The sequence below is a fragment of the Cupressus sempervirens genome, chromosome 3, assembly GCF_028749045.1.
Source record: "Cupressus sempervirens isolate cs-2001-9-10 chromosome 3, ASM2874904v1, whole genome shotgun sequence".
Taxonomy (NCBI): domain Eukaryota; kingdom Viridiplantae; phylum Streptophyta; class Pinopsida; order Cupressales; family Cupressaceae; genus Cupressus; species Cupressus sempervirens.
Genome location: NC_143120.1, coordinates 697,434,395 through 697,455,545, shown reverse-complemented (window position 1 = coordinate 697,455,545; position 21,151 = coordinate 697,434,395). Strand labels below are relative to the sequence as shown.

Below are 21,151 nucleotides of genomic sequence, written 5' to 3'. Positions count from 1 at the left end.
GAGGTGGCAATTGGTTGTCTCCTCCAATAAAAAAATTTCAAATTCAATCATAGTTAATCACAACATGCCAAGTGTCCTTTCTCATTGGTTGGAAAAATCATTGTAATTTTCTTATTGGCCCATGAATTGGTGCCTTAATGTAATTGGTTGTGAACCTGGCAACCCTAATTAGGGGTTGTGGGAAGAAATATCAACCCTTGACCTTGAATTGATCTTGGCCATTCGTTGTAATGGAATTGCTATAAAAGGCCAAGGGCTTCTCTTTGGTAATTCACGAGCTTAGGAGATTAGAGTAGGAGAGAGCTATTAGTGTAGGAGACTAGAATAGATTAGCTAAGGGAGAGACTTGATGAAGTTGTTGCTATAATGCTTGTCAAAGTAATTGATAATTCATTGTTGGTTTTTCATGGTGGATTACTTAATATTGCTTTGAAATGTTGCAAGGTTTCCTCAATCTTTCACTTGGAGTAGATTTCTTTTTATGTTGGAGCAGTTTAGTTTAATGGAAGTTGTTGTGGATGTTTATTTACTCAACTTGAACGAATCCGGCCACAAGCCTCTTGCTAATAGTAGGAGTGCCTTGTTGGTAAGCGAATGATGGAATGCGCTTAACTTCAATTGATGTTGAATCTTTTGTTTGCATCTATTTAATGGGATTGGAGAGGAGATATTGATTTGAAAACTATTCAAGTGTTTCTTAGAAGCTTGCACTAAATGGGTGGATTCATTGGCAAGATTACATCTAGTAAAGTTCAAGTCATCCATGATTCCTTACACTCACAGTTAGGAGTAGAGGTTAGCCAATTTAAGTTTGGGTTGAAGTGGAAAGGTTTGAAGATCAAAACTATATTTTGATTGCACGTTGTAAAGCCAAATCTATAAGAGAAATAGTTGATATCCATTGAATGAATAGCATAAGTCCCTTTGTGATAACCAACATTTCACATCATAAAATTGAGTGAAGTCCACGTTTAAGAAGGAACTTTGAAGTCATTTTATGATCTTACGTTGCAAGCTTAGCATGAGAGATGACCTTATATCAAGAGATGATTGAGTAGTTGATGATTCATCTTTAAACTTTTGGTATTTGATTTGGCATATTGTAGTTCAGATAAAACTCACACCAACACTTCTGCAATACTGTAAGGCTGCCACTGAACAACTTTCTCTAATGCCCCCTTTATGAAATAGGATTTAATAATAAATATTTATAGAACTAAAATATAAAGAATAAATAAATAAATAATATAATATAATTTCTTACAAGATTCTAATAACTAGTAATACTTAATAATCCTCCCTTAATATATTTCTTTGATTGATAAATGGCCATAGCTTTAATAATATTTTATTAATATTAAAAATTATTTTACACCTTGTTCAAATGCAGGTACTGGTAAAAAAAGAATGGGGTAAGAAAACTTCCACTGTAGCCCGAGACTTATGCAGTTCTGAACTCATGAGTACAACAGATACCCACTCTGGACTAGTGGTTACATAAAGCCTGTATGGCCTTAATACAAACATGTGCAGCTGTATAAATGCAGCTTAACTTAACTGCTTACATATGCATTGCGCCTGCAGGCAATGGCTGAGTAGAGATACAGAAGTATGCATTTATAATTTCAAATACAATTACAGTGCTTCATCTGGGGCTCGTATACTCAGTGTGTTCTGATGTCATGTCTGATAATTCTTTCTTCAGGATAACCTTGTCTTCCTGCAGCAAAACCTGTTCTCAACCATCTAAGATCAAGTTGTTAGAAGTGATAATGAGAGTAATGTCCACTTGAAGGAAAAATATCTGATAAAAAAATCTTTAGTCATTTATCATAGTGTAGTAACTAAAACCCAAGAGAGGCTATCATTTACCTTCCTCTGCTCCACAGTTAATGCATCCTTTACATCTCTTATTATTGGGCAAAGTGTGACTAAATTACCTTAGAGTAAAAGAATATGATGGCGACACCAAATGACAGGTAAAGTTGGTCTTAACCTGCAGAAAATCAACACTGTCCGTGCAACTTCAAATTGAATAAAATGATAATGGCAGAAAATAATACTTCAATACTATCAGGATGTTAGTATTACAATTTGTATTGTTCAGATTCATAAACATCCTCAATATATTCTAAAGAGAAGAAGATCACAAAGCTAAACAGTAATGAATGTAAATTAGAGCATAAACAGAATCCTTTACATTCACTTACTTCCTTACAGCCTCGATATCTCTTATCTTGGATTTATATGATATTCATGAAAAGGATCCAAGGTAAGATATTATGAAGGCTATAACAAGGTTAGAGCTAGAGAAGGATAGGATAAAAGTAAACAAGAATAAGATGAAAGCTCCACTGTCAGATATTAGAACAGAAAATGATACCATTCAGAATTTCAGAAGTTAACAGATCTACAGTAATAATTAGAAAGCAAATAGCCTTTTGGGACAGATCTTAATTTAGGGTGAAGCCAGGTTCTCCTGAGAGAACAGAGCATTCTATTTAACTTCTTCAAAATAGAATTTAGTAATGACCAGAACTAATAACCTAGAATTTAGAAAACATAAAAGTACTATCTGAGCATTTAGCCTTTAAACTGCTTCTATTTTAAACAGGGCCACACCTTTCCATATATCCTCTCAGCATGTCTAAGTATTAAAAAGAGTAACTTGTGATCTATGTAATTTTCTATGTTCCCCCAAGTTTCCGGTACAGGGACGGCGGGATGGGTTTCCGGGATGGCAAACTTTTTTGGCAATTTTTGGGACCGGGGGGGGGGGGGGGGGGGGGGGGGCGGCAAACGGGGACGGCTATATATATATATAGGAAAATTTTAAAATATACATATAAATTTGCAAATATACATGTCATTCATATGAGCATGTCATTTAAACATTATAGATTTTAGAACCATAACATACAACATTTGAATGCTATCTAGGAAATAATATCCGATTTTAGTACCCAATTGTCAAAATGCATATCAATATCAGTGAACACTGAACAATGAACATTAGCAATTGTCAATATCATAATGTCATAATGATAAACATGATAAATTTGAAAATCAAAATCAAAATATGCCCAAAGCTATAGGCCCAAAGGGTAGAGGGCTGCCATAAAGTAATAAGTATCAATGTATCATAATCATGTTCATGTTCAACATAAAAAACAAAAAATAGAAAAATGAAGCAGCTTGCTGCTCCTATTCTGCCTCTATTGCCTTTTAGGGTATTTGGAGGGGTGGGGCCAACCTGGCCGACCAAGTTGGAGGCTTAAAAATATTTTTTTATGTTAAACTATTTTAATTTTATGCAAACAAAAAAGGGGGACGGCCAGCCGTACCTGGTACGGCTGGCCGTCCCCCTTTTTTCCCTCTGCCGTCCCCAAGTTTCTAAGACGTCCCCTGCATTTTTTCACTTTTTGGGGATGGCTGGGGGACGTCCCCTACCCGTCCCCCCATCCCCAGGACGTCCCCATCCCCGAAATGCCGGGTTTTAGGCCGGGTACGTGTCCCCAGGGAACATAGGTAATTTTATTAAATTTATGTCAAAAATCACAATGAACAAGAAAGTTTGTATCCTTGCCAGATTAGGGAAAGTACATGGAATTAATGTGACGAGTTCCCTTGGAATGGATGCCTATTTCAATGAATGTACAAAATTGCCATTCATACCTAATACAAAAAATGGGAGCAAAACAACAAAATATCATTTATTTTACCTCCACGCTCAATATTAAGTATCAGGGGCATTAAAATAGATCCCATTGGGGGAATGGTATTATAATGTACATGATCTTTTACTTTTGGCTTTGAGGATATATTCTACGAAGGGAGCACCATTTGTCAACCCCTTCCATGCCTAAATTTGCTAGTTCATCCGCTCTCATATTACCTGCTCTATAAATGTGGTTGAAAGTGTTTTGTTTAAAGAGAGAAACTAACTGAAGTGCTACTCAAAAGTAATGTCCCCACTATTAGGGTTAGCTTGGGACAAGTATTATCTGCAAAATAAATGCTAGAATCAAACAAGAACAAGTATAATTATACTATTCTACCCTCTATTTTAACATCAAACCTCAAAGACGTCTCTAGATTGGGATTACTAACCCTTCGAAGGATCTTTGGGTCCCAATTATATATCATCGATTCTATTGACATCCTTAGTTACTTCTCCGCCTTCTCTGGAGTGCTTCCTCTAAGGTTCTTCTTGGAGGAGGTAACCACTTTCCAAGGCCCTTAACACATATAAATATGTTGACATCAACAAAACATTTCAACCATTATATCATTCTCATCTAGCCATTCATATGAGGGCGTCCTAATATCTCACACTAGCACAATAGCCATTCATATGAGATTGTACTAACCTCCGGGACTGGTACTATGAGGTTCCATTTATCCCGTCTTAGCCATTCTTGCAGAGACTACCCCAAACCCTATACTGGCACGTAGCCAATCATGTAGAGTTTAGCACAATCTCTATACTGGCACTATAGGCACTCAATAATTTACTTCTTCCATTAGAAAATATGTTGATCTCTTTGTAGAAAGTAACTAACTCAAATTTCTCAATACCATATTTATATAAATATAAATATAAATATACCTTATCAAAACTTTCAATAACATAATTGCAAATTTAATATCTGTGAATATATATATATATATATATCTATTGTCTCATTACTAATAGAATGAAAGATGAAAAATATATACAATAGTTATGGACGTGGCTAAATTAATTCTATATTTCACTTACCTTTTAGTTGCGGTTTAGCTTATCCTTTATCCACTCCCACATCCTCTCCTTAATTCATTTGAAGAGGGAATAATTTTCCCTTTCCTTGATTAAATGCCTGCATGTCCTCCCCAACCAGTGATTGGACTTTTTATGTCTTAGGCTTCCCTTCTTCCTTTTAAAATTATTATTATTTCTTTTTCTCCTCCCGCAATATGTCTCATGGATCCACATTTAATATCACTTTCTTTAAAGGGATGTGACCCCACATGCAACTTCTTGTTGCTTATAGTTTTGGTTAATAATAATTAGTTAGTAGTAACATTCATCTACCCTTTATAGCATTTGTTATTATAAAATGAAAAAGAAGACGACAATTTGATAGTAGAATGACGAGGTCTCTGGAAATAGTAACCCCACAAAAAATGGAAATTATTCAAAGTTGTTATCCTATGTGGAGGACGAAATGACATAATAAAACTTTATATCAAGCTTGCTAATGTATATAGTTACGTTAGTCACTACTTTGGAAAGAACCAAATAGGAAGGGCATCGAGGCAGGTTTGTGAAGTCTGAGACAACACAAATATAACTTAAAAAATTGTCTTCTGTGTGTTTCAGTTGTATAAAGGTAGTTGCAATATAAGAGTAAGGCACGTTAAGATCTTGCCTACATAAATGTGGTCTCACCATAGATGGAAAGGATAGGATATAGTTAAGAGAAGTATTAAAAGCAATTTAAAGTTGTATAAGGGACCGATAACATTATTAGACATTTTCAAACAAGTAGACAGGTGAAATCATATCATTAAACCGCTGAACATAGTAAATGGCATCAACTGGACACATCAGTAAGGTAGATAAATATATTGCCACATAGACACAAGAGAATCATTCCCTTCAAACATAAAGTCAAGGTACTAACTGATAGCATGGGTTGAGATCAAAACAAAGAAGGTGACAAATTATTATTGGAGAATAGGGATTAATGACAAGTATGTGATAAAAGTGGATGAAGGCCTAGCGAAGGTAGATACATCTATCGAGTTAATAAAGATACAAGGAATGAAATTAATCATGTATTTATGATCTTGGAGGTTGGAGCATTAATTTATCACTAGTGCTAAAGTAGGTAATTATTATCCTTTGATTACAAGAGATAAGTATTTTCTTTATTTTGTATCTTGATAACTACTTTCATTTATTTTTGTAGTTATTTTCTTATTTATATTTCTTTACATATTATAAGAGCTATTTTCCTTGACCTCTTCTGCGAGAATGTTATTGCAGGAAAAGGGAGATTAATATCACAGATTTAGAGGGAGTCATACACTTCTATTTAGGAGCTCCGAAGGTTGATGTTTAGAGGGAGTTTGACACATCCGTTTGAAGGAGCAAATAGAGGATATGTTTCAGTTGATCTTTGAAGATCTTGATCATATCAGATTCAGAGGGGGTTTTAACCTTGAATGTAAACATTTGGAATCATGCGTATGATTGCATGATTTGATCGGCCTATCCCCTGTGTACATCATGAGGAAGTGATGACTTCCAAATGATGTGACTTGTATTTGTAGAAGTTATTAAAAGGTGACGATCTTACAATAACTTAATTTTGTATTATGGTGGATATCTTATGATTTCTATGTAGATCATGATAGATTATACTTTGGAAGTCATGTTAAGAATTATGAGAATGCATGTGCACATACCTTATAAACATTTTTTGAGTATATGGTGAATGTTATGCAGCTTGATGTTCTGGAAGACCCTTACTCATAGTACTTGGTGAATGTCTTGCATCTCGACATTTTGGAGACCATTACTCAAAAGAGTATTTGGTGAATATCATATGTTGATATTCTGTAGACCAATACTCAAATGTTATATTAAATGGTGAATATCATATGTTGATATTTTACAGACCATACCTTATTGAGTACATGGTGAGTATCAAGTGTTGATACTTTGGAGACTATTACACAGAGTTTTCGGTGAATATCATATATTTTGGAGGCCAATACTCATGATATCAAATGTGATATCAAAATGCTGAATATCTTCTAATCAAAGATATTCTTATATTTCATTGAGGTAATATATGGTCATATGTTTATCCTACCTAACTAAGAGAGAGTGTTGATGTTTGTTAGCTTTTGTATGGTGAATATCATATGTTGATATTCTGCAGACCATTACCTTATTGAGTACATGGTGAGTATCAAGTGTTGATACTTGGAGACCATTACTCAGAGTTTTCGGCGAATATCATATATTCTGGAAACCAATACTCATGATATCAAAATGCTGAATATCTTCTAATCAAAGTTATTCTTATATTACATTGAGGTAATATTTGGTCATATGTTTATCCTCCCTGCTAAGAGGGAGTGTTGATGTTTGGTAGCTTTTGTATTATTATATTAATTCCTATTAATCGAATGGGACATGTCTCTTCTTGGCTTATAAATAAGAGATCACTGCCATTTGAAAAGAATTTACCGAAGAGGCAATGCAAATACATTTGCAGCGATCTGAGTAAAACAACACCTCTCCTGCCCATAATGTCCAAAGAAATGAAAATGCATTGTTATACTTTATTTAGTTTTTGGTGGATATATTACTTGTATTTAAAAAATAAAAATTCTATAAGAGAAATTTAATGCCAATTTTTGTTTCCTTGCTGAATTCGATCCAAATTTTACTGCCACCAAACTTGAATTTAAATTCAAACCTTGTGAATTAGTCTGAATCTGTTATGACAATGAGAAGTGATTTGCTGCTCTTTATATATCTTTATGAATATGCAAATGTATGACTTAGCTTATAGAGATAAAATGTTGTTTCAAATGTGTCTTTCTAAACGTGCAACAATGGTGTTCTTGCTGATTTCGTACCTTACATATATTCAACCAGTTTATGCCAATGGCAATTGCTTACTTAAGCAATCCAACAAGGATGTAAAGAGGAATAAGAAATAATTGATCATGCTTGATGGAATAAATTTGATCGCCCTCGTGTATCTTGTATGATGGAATGGTTGCATTGTTTTTGTATCAATAGACATGTCTTTAATCAGAACAAATCTCCTCATAACATTTGGGTTTCGACAAACATCATACTTAACGATTTTTTTTTAGGCCTTGAATGATTGTTGTTTTTTTATTATCGTACTTCCTTAATTGCAGCATTTAGTGGTTTATACAAATCGGCAAATGCAAATTGGTTGTTTCCTTATCATTTTTTTCTGTCAAACTGATATTCATTCTCTCTTTCTGATATTAAGATAGTTTAATCATTTGATACAATCATTTCAGCTGATAGTATTCAGCAAATAGGTTAAAAAATACTGAACTTGTTCTAGTATCTGGACAGCGTAAGTATAAACAACTGTAACAGATCATATCTTCCCATAGTAACAAAATGGGAATAAAAAATTGGCATGATGAAATAACAGTAACAGAATCAACAATCGAGCAGTTCAAAACTTAACATCATTGGCCTTATAAGGAAGTTATATAATCATCCTTCATTAGGACCCCACCCATCGTTAGTTTTTGGAGATTCAAAGAAAATCAGTAGGGAAAAGTTCATTATTCCAGCCTGCGAGCACATAATCATTTGGAGCATCATCTGCAGGTCGTGTAACATCCTTGGGTTTACCACTATCTGGAGCAGAGTTTTGAGTATCAGTAGAAAGATTAAGATCTTTCATCATCTTTTCCAGCTGATTTAATTCTTCAGGATCCAGCATATCTTTGTATTGATTTAGATAGCTAATGGATTTGACATCTTTCTTATGAATAAGTAGTAACCCATCATGGACTAGCATCATAAACTGAGCCATAGAAATCTCTAATGAAAGAGAGACCTGTGACATAATGAACAAGGGGCGCATGCGCCAAAGTTCCTGCCTTCATGTTTTTATGGTTGAGTGAAGTAGTATTGCATGAAGGGGAAATTAAATTAGTTACAATTTTTAGCAAAAACTTGTTGATAAACTTTTTCAGCTACTTAAATAAAAATAAATAAATTTTTGATTACTTAAATCAAAGTGCCAAAATATGTAGTAAGTTTGAGGGGTAGTATTAATGGTATAAAAAATAATTAAGCAAAATTGTAAAATAGTAGCTAGTAAAACATAGTGTAAACTTTAAAAAAATAACATTTTACAATTGTCAAAAAATAAACATCAATGTAAAACTAATAAGAGATATAAAATAAGAAATAAAAAAACACTTAATTCTATATCTGAACTTGGTGAGATAGCTAGTAAAATATAGTGTAAACTTAAAGAAATAACATTTTACACATTACAAAAATAAACATCAATGTAAAACTAATAATAAATATATTTAAAATAAGAAATATAAAACATTTAACTCTATATTTGATTAAAATATCTAAATTATACAGTTTAAAAAGCATTTAATTCTATAAATCCATATGACTTCTTCTTCATAAACTATCTTAAATTAATAAATGTATTTAAAATAAGAAATATAAAACATTTAACTCTATATTTGAACTTGGTAAGAAAAATAGATAGTGATAATTAATATTGATTAGACATTCATTTGTGAGGTGGAAGATAAAAATGATTGTTTTTTAAAAAGTTAATCCACTTGTCACAAATGTGGAAAAGATAAAGTTGTAATTAATGCATTCATTAATAGAGTTGTTAGAAAATAATTGTATTTCTGTTGGAGAAAATTGAATTTTTTCATTGCGTTTTTTTATCATGGGCCAATACAATTTTCAAAAAATTGTATTTTTCAATTTCAAAAAAACATGCAAATTAATATAGCTTTTGCAATCATTAGTATATCTTCAAATTTTTTGATTTATGTAACTAATATGGAATCTAAAGATTCCATTATTTTCCTGCCAAAGGCAGGAACTAAAAAATGTGTGAGTTTACATATAAACCCAATAAGCCTTCTACCTTTGTTCTGAAAGACCTCTTCATTTGTTGTTTTCCATAAGAACCATAAAATGTCACTGGTGAGAGCAGACCAGAAGTAGTTAAGTTTAGAATCAAAGATTTCAACATAACCAACTAAAATCTGAGTTCAAGAAAGAGCAGGTTTTGTACTCCATAAAACCGGACTTCCTATAAAAATTGACTAAATCATAATGACAAAATCACATTGAAATAAAACATGTTCAAAAGATTCCGGGGTAGCACAAAGATTACATTGACTAGGACTAAGACCTAAAGATTCCATATTGGAGCCTAAAGCAAGTTTTTTAATTAACAAGAGCCATCTAAAACACAACTTTTTGGGTTCAGCTTTGGATTGCCAAAAATATTGAAAAAAGAAAGAGCAGTCAGAAAAGGGGGATCAAAATCCCCAACCCTGGATCACTCTCTGATAAATGTCTGAATCTGAAATAAGCATATTGTATATTTTCTTTTTAGTTACTTCACTAATCAAAGTCCCATCACACTACTTCATCTGCTTTAAGAAACTATCAGAATCAATCAAGTTAGAAAATTTACCATTGATCAAAGTATAAGTTTTCTTTTGTGTCTGAGGAATACCAAATAAGTCTCTATTTTCCTCCTAGGCTCCTAACCGATTATTCACCAATAAGTCATTGATTAAAGAGATGCCGAGATCATTCCAATGTTTAGCTAAACAACTTTGAGTTAGTGCCAATGGTTTTTCATTTAAACATAAACCTTACCAAACTGATTTATCAACAACAAGATAGGATGGAGAAGTACCAACAGCAGACCTGTCTGAGAGGAGTATCTTTGCATGAGACCAAGCCTTCCATAAGGTATGAAAAATTTCAGAGCCAAATATCTTAACTTCAAAATCCCCCTACAACATATCACAAAATGGGATATTTTCCATTGTTTACTCTATATATAGAAGAGCATTGGATATTATTTCTAATTAAAACTTTCCATTGCTCATTGCCATGAATGGCCTTTATAATCCACTTTGAGGCAAGAGCAATAGCATGTTTTTTGATGTCCTTCAATCCAAGCCCCCCATACTGTTTGGGTTCACACCGTGTCTTTTCTTATTACCCATCCCATTAGACCATAAAAAAGTGTTGAACAAACATGTTAGACAGGATATTTACAGACAGTATATTACCACTACCTGGAGTAATCCCTTGGGAGGTCTGTGACCTAGGATGGCCTTCTATGCTAAGCATTTTATTGAGATTCAGGATGGTATTATTGTTTGCCCTGCTTATCTCTATCGGCGCTGGAATCATGCCTTATGGTTTTCTTTAGGCTCATCAGAGTTGGTTCTCACTGCTTCAGGGCTCGGACCGATCACCATATGGATCGGGCTAATTGGATATGTCAGTTGTGTACTTTGGTAGAGTTTGAGACCGAGATCCACTTCATTTTTCTATGTCCTCTTAACTATGAGATCAGAGGGAGATTTTACTGTCTTTTCAGAGGTGGTTCTTCTCTTTCGATGTTCTTCAGCTATATTGATCAATGGTGTCTTGCACTTTATCTTCGGGAGGCTACCCATCTTTGAGAGATTACCCTGCAGTCTTTTATACCTCAGGGGCATACTTCAGACCAGCTCATTACTGCCTTTTTCTCTCCCTTGTCTCCTCCATTTAGTTTGAAAAGGCCTTCCAGTACTTCTCAGTCTAGATTGGTTAGACACTGTACTAGTCTCTCCAGGCAGCAACAGTTCTACAACGGTTTTACACGGCATTCTAAGACTATGGATCGTTCACGGGTTTATCCCTCTATTATTGATTTTTTTGTGACAAAGAAGGACCCTTAGTCCTTACCTTGTCTTCTTTCTTGTTTAGTTTCTTGCTTTTGTTTCTTCTCAGACACTGTTTGGTGCTTCTGCTTTGACCGACTCTTTTGTTTGTATGCTCAGTCCCATAAACCTTGTTGTTTTTTGTGGACATTAATATTAATATCTTATCTTATCTTATCTATCTTATCCATCTGATAGTTAGCTAGCAACCAAGTAGAAGCAAAGTATAGATGGTGAGAAGACAACACTTTTTGAACAACTTTAATTCTACTAGCAAAAGAAAGATGGCGAGTTTTCCATTTAGTATGTTTCCTCTGAATCTTGTCAAACAACCATTGCCACATGTCTGGAGTAGAAGGGTCAATGGATGAAGGAATACCAAGATGCCTAACAATGGTCTTGGGGCCTTCCCATTGCCAATTCAATAAATGAATCGAGTCAGGGGGAGAGTTAGACCAACCCAAAACAAAGGATTTATGAGGGGCAACCTTAGCACTTGAAGCTAAATAAAAGAATGAAAGTCTATCCATAGCATTGGAAATTATTGGAAATATTATCTTTATCTAGTTCTAGAAACAGAGCAGTATCATCAGCAAATTGGGAGTTAATAAGTAGATCTTCATTGTGGAGGATAAAACCTTTAACAGGAGGGCCAAGAGATAAGTCTTTGAGGATATAGTACAGAGCATCAGCAGCAATGACAAAGAGGGAGGGGGCAATATGTTGCGTAACCCTGTCTAATTGATGTCTTGAGAGGGATGGGTTCAGTTAGATTGCCATTCACATCAATGACTGTAGAAGAGTCTGTCAACAACACTTCAATCCAATTGCAGAAGAAATCAGGAAAATCAAAAGCCTTAATCATTCCAATGAGAAAAAGGCTACCCTTTTCTATCATAAGCTTTTTCAAAGTCAAGAAGGATCATTGCCACACTCTGATTTCTCTTTTTAGCCTAGTGCATTGCCTCCCAGCTTGTTATCAAGTTCTCCAAAATATACCCACCCTTAATAAAACCTGTTTGTGTGACTGAAATAAACCTATTAAGCATATCCTCAATTCTTCTAGCTAAGAGTTTGGCAATGATCTTTTATGAAATATTCAATAATGTAATTGGTCTCCAATTCTTAATTTGAGATTTGTCACTTGCTTTAGGATCAGTTTTATCATTCCTTTATTGATGGTCTCACTTAAATATCATCTGTTGTAGGAATCTTCATTAAGAGCTAGGAGATCACTAGAGATCCATTCTATATTAGCTTTGTAAAATTCAGCACGGAGTCCATCAATCCTGGGGGATTTGTTATTAGCTAGAGAGCTAACTGCCCATTTGATTTCTTCCAGAAGAATAGGTTTGTTTAGTCTAACAAAGTCCTCTTTGGAAACTTTCTTAGGAATCAAATGGAGACACTTAGCAAGAGCCACTTGGTTCTTAGGATGAATTTTAGAGGAAAAAAGCTTCCTTTATAGATTCTGCATTGAAAGTGTATTCATCATTAGTCTGAATGGTTTCAATAAGCTCTCTTTTATTTTTGGCTTTGATGATGTTAAAAAAATACTTGGATCCCCGATCTCCTTTATGAATACAGTGCAGTATGGATCTAGTTCTCTGACCTTGGATCTTATAGTTTTGAATCTTCGTCAAAGAATTCTTTGTTTGTATCATTTTAGATTCTAACTCTAAATCATCAATTCTAACTTGGAGATCTTTTTCAATTCTGTATAAATTGGTTTGGGCCCAAGTCTCTTCCACATTCATATCCATACTCTATTTTTCACCTACTATTTGAAAAATCTTCTGCCACGCCATAACAAGACCCTCTCAAGTCTCTCTTGGTTTAAGATTTTGGTTGCTCAAATAAATATGAGACCTGCTGAATAGCACTAGATGCATCTTGATCCTAAAGAATAGATAGATTCAATTTAAAATGTCTGCACACAGATTTTTTGGGAACAGGACCATCACTTTGAAAATAAATCTGAGCAGAGATAGGAGAATGATCTGACATTGAAGCAGGAGTAACAAATAAAGGGGATTGACCAGGATCTGAATGAAGGGAGAAAAATGTGGGCTCCACTTATAATCTATGAAGTCTACAATATACTCTCTGAGATCCTTTTTGGTTATTACACCAAGTGAACCAAATGTCTTGAAATTCCGATTTCCATTTTTCTAAAGGATCTAGAACATTAAATATCCTTTTGAATTTATTCCAAAAGAATAATTCATTTCCTTTCCAATTAAAAGTATTATCTCCCGCTTTATCCTCCCTATATTCAACCATATTAAAATCACCTATGAAGATCCAGTGTGTATTAGGAAGATTAGATGTGACCCATAGGGAGGCTCTATCTCTATAGTCATTGCTGCATAGAAGTTGCATATCCCAAAATTAAGTCCATTCTTGTTAACAAGAATCCAGAGAGCTCTGTGACGAGGTGAGACTCCCCTACTGACAATAAAATCAGCCCAATTAGGCCCAACTAAAATCGCTACCCCACCTCTACCTCTTTAATGGCTAGAGGAAAAGGCAGTTGCCTAATCCCAAAGCAATTTCATAATTGTGTGAGCTTGAAACCCCACATCCTTAATCTCCTGAAGACATATGAAATCATTTTGCCTAACTTTATTACACCACCTCTGAACTATGTACTTTCTGTCTGCCATTTCCAATCCTCTAATGTTCCAGCTGTGATTATTAATCATAGTCATTATTTTGGGGGGTGCTTGCCACTATTATATAATCTGTTAAAGCAATTAGGGATGTCTCCCTGCTTACTTTTAAGACCACTAGAATTAGTCAAATTCTGACTGTCATTCTCTTTCCTCTTTTTGTTGTGTTTACTGATAACTTCTATGAAAGGAGTTTCTTTATCATTCTTAGGGGAAATGTCCATCCCTATATGTTTGGGACCATCCAAAGACATGCTCTTCACAGACAGTGACTGGTTGGCAATCTTAACCATCTCATCCTCTCGGCTAAAGTATTTAGGGCTAACTGCTGGGCATTAAGTCTGGTAGGGGTTTCAAGCGAAGGCACTGGTTCACTATGGTCTTTTTGGCATATTGCTGAGTACATTCAGGTTGGGAAACTAGGAGAGCACTTAGAGCCATAATTGGGATTATTAATTGAAGGAATCAAGTCAGAATCATATAAAAGATTGGCAACTGTAACAAACTCTTCCTCAAGGGGAGAGGAAACATTCTTATTAGTGTCAAGCTCTCTTGTCACTGTAGGCAGAGGTATGGGCTCGAGATTTATAGAATTTAATATTGTAAACCTTTTCTTTTCTGTATTATTCACCTTATCAGTGTTTCCTTTTGTAATATCAAAATTAGCAGCTTGTGTTTTAATTTCACGATCATGTCCATTTCTTTTACAATGATAACAAGCTCCTAAATTACCAAGCAAAGAAATATTCCATGAAAAAATTTCACCTTTGACAGCTAGAGAGATAACATCTGGAAAGGAAATTTCAGGCTCAAGAGCTACAAGAACACTAGTATTCAAATGAGGAAGAGTTGTCTGCAATTGTTCAATTTGTAAGACATAACCAATAGGTTTTAAAAGCTGATGAATAAAGGGCCAGAATGCGAGAATAAAGGAGAAGCCCTAGCAGAGATTTCTATGACATTTCCAGAAGGAGACCATGGAAACGCATGAAAGAGAAACTTACCAACAATGCGGAGTTTTTTGTTTAAAACCCTTTCCTGCTTATTAAGAGTTTTAACAAATAGCACAAAAATCTCTTTCTGAATCATTCTACAAAATGAAACATGAATGCCAAGCTTTATCCCCCATACATTAGCAATCCAATCATCAAAAAATCTGTGAGAAGGCAGAAAATCTTTATCCAAACAATTAAAAAAAACTGCTATGTTCTTTAACTGATATTGCTTTGCCCTAATGGCTCTTATCATGTCCTCAATTGACGAGAGGGAAAGTGTCTTCAGTCTATGGGATGAAGACTTACTTTTCTTCCTCCCTCCTCTCTCGATAGTTTTGGCATGTTCTCCATTACCATGTCTAGGTCCATTGGTTGGGGTTTCGACCGTTCGGCTTCCATTTTCTAAACCCTGGCAAATTTTCCCAGGAAAACAAGCAGAAGGCGGACAAGAAGCTGTTAACTCCTCAGTAACAATAGCCTTCTATGAAGGTTTATTACCATCATTCATATTCATGGCCTGAGTCTGAAGTACGTCTTGGTTATTATCACTGTTCCTATTCTCGCTATCCTCCATCATCATAGAAACTCACTCATCTCCTCCCATCTCACTAATAATTGCAGCCAAGATTATTACATCTTGCTCGAACAATCCAGGGTGGGGAAATAATGACAAGACAAGGGTTTGGGTAGACACAGAGAAAGTCAAACACACACTTAGGAGAACAAAAGGCAAAATATGTCGATAAATACCAACACCGCAGAAGGAATCAAAGAAAATAAGACCACAAAACAGCACACAAACCAGTAGAAGGACAGGGTGCCAGCAAAACCAGTATGGAAGCTGAAGCACATAGTTGTCTGGCCACCATACAAGTTGCAGAGCTGCTTTTGTTCCTGCTTCGGTGAAGTAGTTATGAGTTATATTCATTATCTCTTTTTGACAATAGTTAGTGATGATTGTTGCCATTATGGTAATCACTGATTGATTTCTCTTTGGTAGCGGTAACCAGTTTTTTGTATTTATGATGACATTCTCCTTTGGTCGACATGATCAACCTTTGATAACAGATATGCTTGGCAGTTGATATTACTTAATTGATATCTATTGGATAACTGATGAGTAGATCCTTGATTGATCCTTAGTTGGGTTTTCTTATACGGTGAAAATGTGGACAATCCAAAGCAATGTTGATTGATGCTTATGATAACTTCCTTTATCTGATAATACTGTCTTCATAAATGAATGAGCTACTTAATGCCGACTGTTTGATTGAGATTGATTCAAGTAATGCAAGCATCCTTTGGGTGATCGACATATTATAATTTGCTGATTTTATCTTTCTTTCAAAATGATGCTCTCCTCCCTTGGTACCATTGTGATATATCTTTCATCTAGTTGGTATACTTCCTTAATGTTATCGTGTTTGAACATGTTGCTTGCTATTTATATGAATACTCTTCATGTGTGATGGATGCATTGTGATAGTATATCCATAGTCTTGATGATGATTGACATAGGATGCCATCTAATCTACATGACCGATTATGGGTTTGTTATTCATCATATTGATTGGATTGTAGAATCATGATTTATATGTTTGTAAGGTGGTTGTCCTCCAGATTGTCATCCTTGATAACATAGGAGCTCGGTGGTGCTTGGTGGAGATAATCAATATCTGTTATCCTGGATGTTGACTCAATATCACATCACATTCTCTGATGCTCTCTTTGATGCTAAATAGGAAAGTCACCTTACTGATTAGACTTCGCAAGTTTTCCCTGATACACTTAATGCTTGTAAACTCGAACTGTCTATTTGAACTCTTTTTTGCTATTATCAGTTAACCATCTATCTTCTGTCTGGGGGTGCTCAAGTTCTGCCACCTCTTGACCACATATGTGATTTATTGCTATTGTGTTATTAGGGTAAAGATGCACATCACATGGAACAATGTTGATGAAAATAAATTGCTAGTGTCCCTACTGATTCTTTTGAAGACAATAATCTTCTTTTGAAAGTAAACATTCCTTAATATTCACTAGTTACCAGGTTTGCATTTTTTTTATTCTTTCATGTGCTAGTAAGAAACATGGTTGTCTGCTGTTGCATTTAGAAGTGATTTTTAATTATTCTGAATGGTGAATTCGTTATGCAAAAAGAGATTTATTTTATTCAATTTAATGAGTAGTTTTTATTACTTTTCTGGAGGCTATACTTTTATACAATTTATTGGTTAGTTATTTTTCCCAGAGGCATTATTGTATTGTTTTTTCTTCCTTGTACAGGATGGAATTCGTCGTGAAGTGCAAACAATGAGCTTGATTGATCATCCAAATGTTCTGAGAGCACATTGTTCTTTTATAGCAGATCACAGTCTTTGGGTTGTAATGCCCTATATGTCTGGAGGTTCTTGTCTTCATATAATGAAATCAGCCTACCCAGATGGATTTGAAGAACCAGTCATTGCAACATTTTTGCGGGATACTTTAAGGGCTCTGGATTATCTACACAGCCATGGACACATACATCGAGATGTTAAGGTAATGATTGCATGTCAATGACTGATGATAATTTTTGGTTGCATATAAATAAATGGTATTCATAATTGGCAAAAACTAAATCAAGATATAAGACTATCTGGTAATTATGTGAAGAGAAAAGATACCGCAATGAGATCAAAGTAAGAAAATAAATCGATTATTCAACAATGAAGCATCAGTGGAATGTGAACCAAGGTCACTTTTTTTGAAAGATGTCTTGAGAAAACTAGTTTTGATTAAGATTTGATTTTATTATGATAAGAAATTAAAACTATCTTATTCTGGGAACTTAATATTGATCATACAGGAGTTTCACGATTCTCCTGAACTTACAGAAATTTTAATTGAAGTTGGTCTATTTTATGGACACAATCTATAGGCAATTTCTATTTCAAATGTTTCTGTTGTCTCAAGTTTCTGTATGAAAAGATTTTAATATATACTATTTTAAATGCTTAGTGTATGTTTTCACCTCACAACCTATGAGTTGATACACAGGGCCAGAGAACCCCTTCCAGTGAGTTTAATTGAAGAGTACAGTTTCTTTAAGGATGCTTGTTAACAGTCTGTTTGTATGCATGCATACATCCATTCATTTATGTATGACCAGTATGCATCCATGCAAGCACTAAGTGAGAAACACTATTTTAGCTCAAGAGAATTGTGCTTTAAATGTGCATATTTGAGAAACAAGGCTGATTTGCATATGTCCTTCATTGATAATAATCTCATAATCTACCCTACTATGAGGAAGAATTAAGGGTTGACATGACTCAACATGCATGGGTACTGCTGAATCTGCATCTAGCATAGCTGCAAAATCATTCAGATTTTCCATTAAGGTGATAATAGCTGAAGTGTATAGGATACCACAGAAGAAAGCATAATTTTATATACCTTTAATATAAGATAAAGGTGTATGGTGCTTATCTTGATCCTATGTTGGCTTCCAGTAGTTAAAATTAAAACAAAGGACAACTTCAAAAAAAAGGTGTGTGTTGAACATTAAATGCAATTTTTTAAAAAGTCGTTGATAAGGCTAATAGGCTAATAACGTGTCAGAAATTTTGGTGCAGTTAAGTCTACAATCTATGTGTCTCAAAGAAAACATGGTAAGTTTATAATATGAATGTTTTCCGAAATATAAGCCTTCAGTTCCATCATCCTTCCTTTCTTCAGCGAGTGATCTTTGTTGGTCGAGAACTTTCGTGGCAGCAGTATTAGTGTTCTTCTATTTCCATTATTCTGCTCTAATATTCTCAAACAAGTTTTTGATCTTTCCTCAGTCATTAATTTGTGGCAGCCTCGGCTTTCAATTTTATCTTTGAGTTGGAGTGACCCATTTACATTGATGTTCATATTCTGGTTATCTGAATCATAAAGCCATTTTCTTTCTTGACACCATTCATTTTCAGGAATTTTGCTTCAATCTCTCCTCTCCTCAGTTTAATATTAATAATTGTTGCTGCATTTGTTAGATTCTGCAAGTAGTAAGAACTGAGCTAGGATTTGATGTCCGTCGTAAATCATAAACAACTCCAATTTACGGATAATTGAATATTAAAATAGGAGAGAGAATACTGAAAGAAAGATAATTAGAAATTTAGAACTCTAGTAGAATTGTGAAAATACTCACATTACACTCATTGAACTATTAATCTAGGTGAGAGGAGAGTGCTGTATATATAGCAAAATATGAGCATATACGTCGTAGTGGTGCATTAACATTTAACTTCCTCCAAAAGGTGAGAGGTTTTACCTACTTGGTAGATGCTGACTGCAAGAAGTCTACTAGTTACTGGGAGAAGTGGCCAACTTCTCACAAAGAAGTTCAGAATTTCTCAGCAGGAAATCTTGGCAAGAAAAACATGTTACTTCTCGTTTTGGGAAACTTCTTGTGAGAAGCAGAGATATTTGCCACTTCTTGGCCAGAATTTGAACTATGGTCCCAACAACAAGAACATGAAGATCATTACTAAAGCACAAAGAAGATGTAGACGACTATCAAATGATGATTGATTTAGTGCTCTAAATTGAAGAACCTCCTCTAAAATTGGATGATTATCAAAATAAAAAAGATGATAGCTTGTATGAGTGCCTGAAATGACAGTATTTGGACAATGATGAAATGGAAAACAAAGGTATTAACATTTGTCAATTGAAAATACAAATTGCATTTGAATCTGCATTAGTGACCTCGAGCATCACTACTCAACTAATCCAATTTGAAAATACAAGTGCTGATAATTTGAAAAACATTTATCATCCAGGATTAAAGATTGCATCCACGTAATAGGAATGCAAGAGTGTCTCACAAAACTCTCCAAGTGATACAAAGGAAGCATTTGCACCATAATATAACACCCATCGTAATGTTGAGTAGGGAGAGTCTTGATAGTTTCACTTAAACTGTGTGTCACCAAGTAGTGCTAAAGGAGAAGATACAATATTTGGTAACCAAGAGAGTTCTTGCAACAGAAAAAGGGTGTACAATAACAAGGCACACACACATGAGGCAAGAATTGTCGATATACATTGTTGTTGTAGAAGGATGCTCACTTGACAACATTGTGATTGACAAATTACAAAGCCACTACACAACCCCCATGACAATTATTATACTATAGTGCAGACACACTAATACGATATAATATTTGTGCAAAATCCCTCAAAAACTTGTACAGGTGTGTCACTTTATCTCAATGTGTCTACAAAAGACATGCATACTAAAGATGTTGAAAGAGCTTGAAAAGAACAAATGCTACTTACTCATATGAAATAATGCAAATGAAGTCATCACATGCAAATAAAAGATTTAAGAGTGAAAACAACTGCATAATTAACCAATGTTAAAACAGAAAAATCTGTATTAAATATTTGGGCCATTTTTTTACTTCAAAATCAACTTTTTAAAAAATTTACAGACTTATAGTCAGAATTCGTTCTTGCCCAGTCATCCTAAATGCAATGGGAAGGCTTGTTTGTGCCAATAAATACCCCCTAGAAAAACTATTCACCGAGTCTGAGCTTGAATCCTTGTTTTCCCTTTTCGCAAGTGGTGGCCAAATTGAGTGAAATAAAAGCCAAATCTGGTGTTTCTTTAGCGTCCTAGATGCAATCTAAAATATTGCCACTAGCTACAAGTGCCAGAATCATTAGATCTAACAAAAATAATTCGTGTAATATAGGATTAACATATTTATGTAAGCCGTTTTCAATTCTCAAGATCATATGTAAATGCAAGAAGAGTATAGTGGGTGTTCACAAGATAAAAAGATCTCTAATCATAATGAAAAAACTTGATGATGGAAACTCTTTAAAAAGGAAGGAGTTTGCCAGATTCAAAATTTTGATGCTGTGTGAAGTAACCACCCCTAATCGCTAGTTTGCAGCCCCAAAGACCTCCACAAGACAAGAGAGAAGCAACAGCAGAAGATGCTATTCAACTAA

General features: G+C 34.6%; 1 protein-coding gene across 6 annotated transcripts in view; it reads left to right on the top strand.

Annotated features, from left to right (window-relative positions):
- Window positions 1–21,151, top strand: part of LOC149568649 (uncharacterized) — a 240,319-nt gene that overhangs the window by 6,718 nt on the left and 212,450 nt on the right. For all 6 annotated transcript variants that reach the window (XR_016362597.1, XR_016362596.1, XM_089821524.1 and 3 more), the window contains exon 4: window positions 17,447–17,701. Coding sequence is in view for 4 of the 6 variants with exons in the window: in XM_089821524.1 (XP_089677650.1) it covers window positions 17,447–17,701 (255 nt within the window). In the remaining 2 variants the exon portion in view is untranslated. The remainder of the gene's footprint in view (window positions 1–17,446; window positions 17,702–21,151) is intronic.